Here is a 6,396-nt window from a genome sequence, read left to right as displayed (position 1 = left end):
CTATTGCTACCCCAAACTGATTAGATTTTTCTGTTATGAGGAAAAATTTTAGCATCAAGTACTGGAAATATTATTTCCTCAAAGAACAGATAGAAAATTCCCAAAATACTCTCATTAGGTAGAAAAAAAATCTCAGCCACATCCACATGAGCAAAATATTAAGAACGTACAGTCAAAGTACATATACAGAGCAATTCATACATACGTACATGCATACATACATTAGCAGTGCCTTTTACATACCTGTACTGGTAGGTTTCGACACGTCCATTGGAGAAAAGTGCAGGATAGCAGATGTGGAAGATACGACAACTGTTTTGCTGATCTGCATAATACCCATAAGGTTGGTCAATACAGCTGAAGCTAGTACTAATGTCTCCAAGGAGAAGTGTGGCACCTGATGGAAGATTCAAGGGTTCGAACGTGCCACTTTCTTCTTGGTATTGACTGATGGAAGATTGAGAAGTGATCTGTTGTTGGTTGCTGCTTCGAAACTGTGCAGCGTCAGAAACGAGAGAGAGGCTACTCTGAGATGGTCTGGAATTCTGTTGGAACTGTTGTCCAAACGATTGCTGGAAGTTGTTTCTAGACTGGTCCCTGTTAGACTGCTGCCTTTGTGCAATTCGGCCTGATCCCTGCTGACTGTTGCTGAGAATTTGCTGGTTTCTGGATAATTCCACCTGTGAGTTACCAAACTGTTGAAGGGAGGCACCAAAACCTGGTTGTGTGTTTAAGGAGGCTCTTGGGGAGATAGATCCAGAGCCACTAAACCTCTGGCTTGGCTGGGAGATGAACCTTTGGGAATCAATATTGTTTGGTCTAGAACTGCCAAGCCCAATGGTTGACTGACTGCTTAGTCTCTGGGAAGAGAAATTTGGATCTTGGAAGTTGCTGTTTACTCCCTGATTTGAGCTCTTGAAATTAGTTCCAGAACCACTAACTCCTTGCCCAGAGATGGAATCCTGTCTCAAGCTTGAAGAACCTGACGGGGAATTGCCAGAGCTTCTAAATGACAGTTGAGCACTGCTAAATCCTTGTTGAGGTTCGTTCAAGATTTGGCTGCCTCTAGATCCTGCAGAGCCAGAGACGCCTTGCTGGAACTCATTACTAAAAGAACCTTGGCTGATTTTCAAAATTGCCTTATTTTGGCTACGACGTAGAACTAGCTGTGCTGGTTGGCCAACAAAACTCTGAGCTGTAGCCACAGCCCAAATGGCACCTGTTTAAGAAATATAAATCATATAGCCAGATTAATTTTCGCCCCTCTGTGGTAACTAATTTCGTAGTAATATTTAAATACAACAAATGAAGAAATATTATTGTATGGATTACTCATTCTTATAAATACCTTATGTGATCTTTAGTATACAACTTAAAGTTAAAAAGGGTATATATAATGTCCCAACCCATTCTAGATCTATTAATATAAAGGAAAAAGATTTTTCTGAAAATGAAATTTAGGGCTGCCGTGAAAGTCCACAAAAATGCATCTTAAAGATACTGTAATTAAGGAATGTGCCTTTGAGACCACTAATTATTATTGTTCGATCATGTAGTGATCTTTTCTGTGAATCAGGCGGTATATTGTTCACTATTTAGCATCGACTCAAAAGTATTTAAATTTATTACACATCAGTTATATCTACAGAAAGTTAAACGACATATATTTAGTAATATCAGAATATTGAAATATTTGTGACGTAATACAGAGTGACCTTTAGAGAATAGTTGAATGGTGAAGTAATCTTATGAATAGATACCTTATAGGTAATTATAAGAAATGGTACTAGGAATATTTCTAAAGTTAATCAAAATGCGGAATGAATAACAAAATCCCAAGTTGCCTATCAAGTAATATTAACATGGAGAAGAGGAGAGCATATGCACGAATTGCCTAAAATTCAGCACTAAGACACCGGCTTATTAAACGCCCCAGTAAATTGATATAAATTATTTCTGAAAGGACTCGCAGTAGATCTTCATTTTCTTCTATAGGAGCTCTTCTAGGAGAAGGACACTCCAAAATCAAACCATTGTTCTCGAGTCTTGGGTGGTGCCATAGCCTCTGTTCCATGGCCTTACACTGTCTTGGGTTAGAATTCTCTTGCTTGAGGGTACACTCGGGCACACTATCCTATCTTATTTATCTTCTTCTTGTTTTGTTAAAGTTTTTATAGTTTATATAGGAAATATTTATTTTAATGTTACTGTTGATAAAATATTTTATTTTTCCTTTTTTCCTTTCCTTATTGGGCTATTTTCCATGTTGGAGCCCCTGGGCTTATAGCATCCTACTTTTCCAACTAGGGTTATAGCTTAGCAAGTAATAATAATAATAATAATAATAATAATAATAATAATAATAATAATAATAATAATAATTTATCCCTCACACAGCCAGATGTCTTTTTTCTGACACGTAAATGAAAACATTCAAAACACGTTGCATTTAAAATCCTGTCTTTAGTCCTTTGTCTCATAGACTGCATACATGTCAAAGTTCAATATTTTCTAGGTTTAATATTTATATTTATCTCTGTAGATCTTCTAAACTTTAATTTTGTAAAGAATGCATATAACGATTACATTGTTTTATCAGTTAATAAGTTTCAGGAGCAAGGAAAATTTTCGACAAAAATTAACAGATTTTTCTAACATTTATTTAGAATATAATCACTCACAAAGGAACTGAAATCTGATCTAAAAAGCTTGTGAACGAAATATAGCATGTTAAGCTTAGCATTATCATGCGAATGAAAACAAAAATATCCTGTTCTCTAATTTTCTTGGAGCTTCAAAAGACATAATTCATTTCTTAAGCCATAGAATATGTTAGTGGGTAAAGAGTGTCATATGAAATCCTGAAAACTCAGACTTGCACGAAAGTGAAGCACCGGGGTTGAAATGAAATAGGTCACTAAAACATGCACGTTGCAAAATACTGTACTTTGCCTGGAGAAGTATCCTCGTTTATTTTACTTTGTCGTTTTTCTTATTCATTTTCCTTTTTGTATCTCTTATAATATTACATTTTTTATTCTTTAATTTAATTCTCATATTGGATTGCGAGGTCTTAAAGTGTACTTGGATTGCACCTTGATTAATAATAATAATAATAATGATAATAATAATAATAATAATAATAATAATAATAATAATAATAATAATAATAATAATAATAATAATAATAATAATATAATTAATAAAAACAACAACAACAATAATAATAATAATAATAATAATAATAATAATAATAATAATAATAGTGATAAGAGGAGGGTTTGTTTCAATGATTTTACATATGGATTGAATTTTAAAAGAATCATAAGAACAGACTTGCTACTTGGTTTGAAAGTAAAATAGATAATCATTATTGCAAATCCTATGGGGACAGTTGGCTGTATTGTTTATAAACATATGGATTGAAATATTACTGTTGAAAAATCCATATCTCATTTAATATTAGTCTACAAGTTTCCCAAGAATATCAATAAGAAATTATGAATATTCGAGGGATTTTTTTATCCGTTTTTAGAAGGACGTCACATTCAATTCGGTACTTACCTAAAATCAGAAACTTCATATTGTATGTTTTGATGAGCACAGCTGAGAATTGTGTCTGGCCCTTCATGGCAAGTGACCCCTTATATACTGCCTGCCACCCGCGGTTGCCAGTTACGCTAATAAATGATCCAGGAGTCAAGTGGCTGCTTCGAGAAACAGGATCGTCAAGTTTTTACGAGTATTTTTTTTTCCTAGGATGTCATGAGACGAGGGCTACTGTACAATTTTTTTTTCATGCATTTTAGGTAGAACGGTAAATAGGATACATAGTGTCAAAAACTGTTAAACAAGGCTCAATGAATATTGAAACTACATATAAAATGGAATTTACAGCAGTCATAAACATAAAATTAATTATATTTTATAATGTCAAGACTTTATCTTCAGATATGACAAAGCATAGCAGATATAATTGCTCAGTGAAACTGTAGAAACTCCCATGAACATAAAACATCAGTTTACGGTCATTCATGACATTCTGATACGTCAAATTTCAAGGAAGATGGGATCAGTTTACAAATTACCGTTGAGTTCCGTAAATTTCTTGGAAGATTTCTTGGTTTCTGTTGTGAGATGTGAAAGACTGCAGCCGCTAAAGAAAAAACAATAGTCTCTCTCTCTCTCTCTCTCTCTCTCTCTCTCTCTCTCTCTCTCTCTCTCTCTCTCTCTCTCTCTCTCTCTCTCTCTCTCTCTCTATATATATATATATATATATATATATATATATATATATATATATATATATATATATATATAATGAATATATATATATATATATATATATATATATATATATATATATATATATATATATAAATATATATATATATATATATATATATATATATATATATATACGTATATATATATATATATATATATATATATATATATATATATATATATATATATATATATATATATATATATATACAGGTTTGTTTTCTGTGGAGTTCTATTGTTATTACTCTTATTATTGTTATTATTATTATCATTAGAACTCCGCACGTGTGGAGTTCTATTGCTATTACAATTCTTCTTCTTGTTCTTATTATTATTATCATTATTAATATTATCATTATTATTATTATTATTATTATTATTATTATTATTATTATTATTATTATTATTATTATTATTATTATTATTATTATTATGTAGTCTTAGATCGCTAATAACTAAGTCAATCTTACAGCATTTGCTTTAAAATTTAGCAATGGTATGATCCATATGGGGGAAGTATAAATACCAAAAATCGTGCAGGTTCCTGCAGCGACCTCTATGAACAAAGCAAAAATAATTCAAAACAATTGCTCTTCGAGATCTCAAGAACCGTTCCATCAATTGCTTTCAAATTTTTACAGGTGATACCTTGGGCCATGGTCTAGAGTAGGCTTAAGTGTGAGCTAATTCTGTTTAGTAGTTTTTTGAGGTATCATGATGTCAAAAATGGCGGCCACATGGTCTAAAATACTAAATCAGAAACTACTTGCCCGATTTGAACCAAATTTGGTGAAAATGTAGATCACAGGAAGATTTTTCTGATAAGATAGATTTTTTAACAAAATAAACAAATCTACGGTGATATCCAGCCCGATTTCATGTAAGATTTCATCCTGGTACGGGTGAGGTGGACTTCCATAGGCAACCTAGATTGTAAATAGCTGGTTACTTTGTTAAGTGTAGTTTAGGTTCCTTTGTGGGCTCATATTCAATAATATGCTATTTTCTAATCTTTATATTGTTTCAATATGCCTAAGAGCAAATTATTGGCAAATTCTGTGTACAGTTCTTTCTAAGAATTGCTTCAGCAATTCTAATGTTCTCTACTTATTATCATTATCAATATTATTATTATTATTATTATCATTATTATTATTATTATTATTATTATTATTATTATTATTATTATTATTATTATTATTATTAAAGTCTAAAGCTGCTTCAGTGGCATTTATCTTGTAATTGAGCATCTCACTTGCTATAATTTTTCTTCCCTCAACAGTACTGAATGCCGCCAGCAGCTATTCCATGTTGGTCATTGGTAAGTGGGAGCGCAAAATGCATAGAAAACTTTATAAAGCTTTAATAAAATTTACTGCAGGTAAACTGGTCAAATACAAGGAGCAAAAAAGTTCGGCTGCCACATATTACAAGAGGATACAGGGTTTCTGCTCCCATCTTTAGGCAAGAAGTGGATGGATATAGGAAAGGCTGGTTCTATTTATACAAGTCAGGGCGGTACTCAAGTCAGATGCTGATCGCTGATTGGTCCTCGTGAGTGGAGGCGGTACCAAGTCTGGGATGGAACTTCTGTCCCTTTGGCTGAGGCGCACGCCGAGAGGAGATCTGTTACAGTCAAGCTGATTCTACACTCACTGTCGTCAGGGTTATGTGGGATCTGAATAGGTCCAAGCTAGGCTCCCAGCGGGCCTCGGCGTTAGGCAAGCTGTTCTGCCGCTCAGATCCCAGGTCTGATGAGTCCTGAACTGCATCCTCCTTGGCTAAGGCACTCGCCGAGAGAGTCTCGGTTACAGGCAAGCTGTTAGGTAGCTGATCATCCTCATACTCTTTGTTGTTGGCGAAAGGTTAGTTGGTGTTCCTACAAGAGGGGAGGAGAAACATCTCTTGAGTTGTGTTGAGGTTAGCTTTTCCTGTTCGGTGAGCAGTGGCCCCAGGATTCTCAGTCGTCTGCTGTCTGAGGTGTTGCTGACGATCATAGTATTCCAACTGATGCCGTCTAGTTTGATGCTCTTATTGTGCACCTGGAGTTGGTGCGTCTTAATAGCTCTCTTTTGAACATGTCTGGACAAATGTTTAGAAAGTCTCTTA

At 33.9% G+C, this 6,396-nt stretch overlaps 1 protein-coding gene across 1 annotated transcript in view; it reads right to left on the bottom strand.

The window, feature by feature from the left end:
- Positions 1–3,641, bottom strand: part of LOC137650560 (sericin-2-like) — a 5,474-nt gene extending 1,833 nt beyond the window's left edge. Inside the window, exons 1-2 of the mRNA XM_068383773.1 lie at positions 3,565–3,641; positions 244–1,219 (exon numbers count right to left, since the gene is read on the bottom strand). Coding sequence (XP_068239874.1) covers positions 244–1,219; positions 3,565–3,631 — 1,043 coding nt within the window. The 5' untranslated portion in view covers positions 3,632–3,641. The remainder of the gene's footprint in view (positions 1–243; positions 1,220–3,564) is intronic.
- Between the last annotated feature and the right edge of the window lie 2,755 nt (positions 3,642–6,396).

This window comes from Palaemon carinicauda, chromosome 12 (assembly GCF_036898095.1).
Source record: "Palaemon carinicauda isolate YSFRI2023 chromosome 12, ASM3689809v2, whole genome shotgun sequence".
Taxonomy (NCBI): domain Eukaryota; kingdom Metazoa; phylum Arthropoda; class Malacostraca; order Decapoda; family Palaemonidae; genus Palaemon; species Palaemon carinicauda.
The sequence above is the reverse complement of the archived record's forward strand: the minus strand, read 5'-3'. Positions and strand labels throughout refer to the sequence as shown.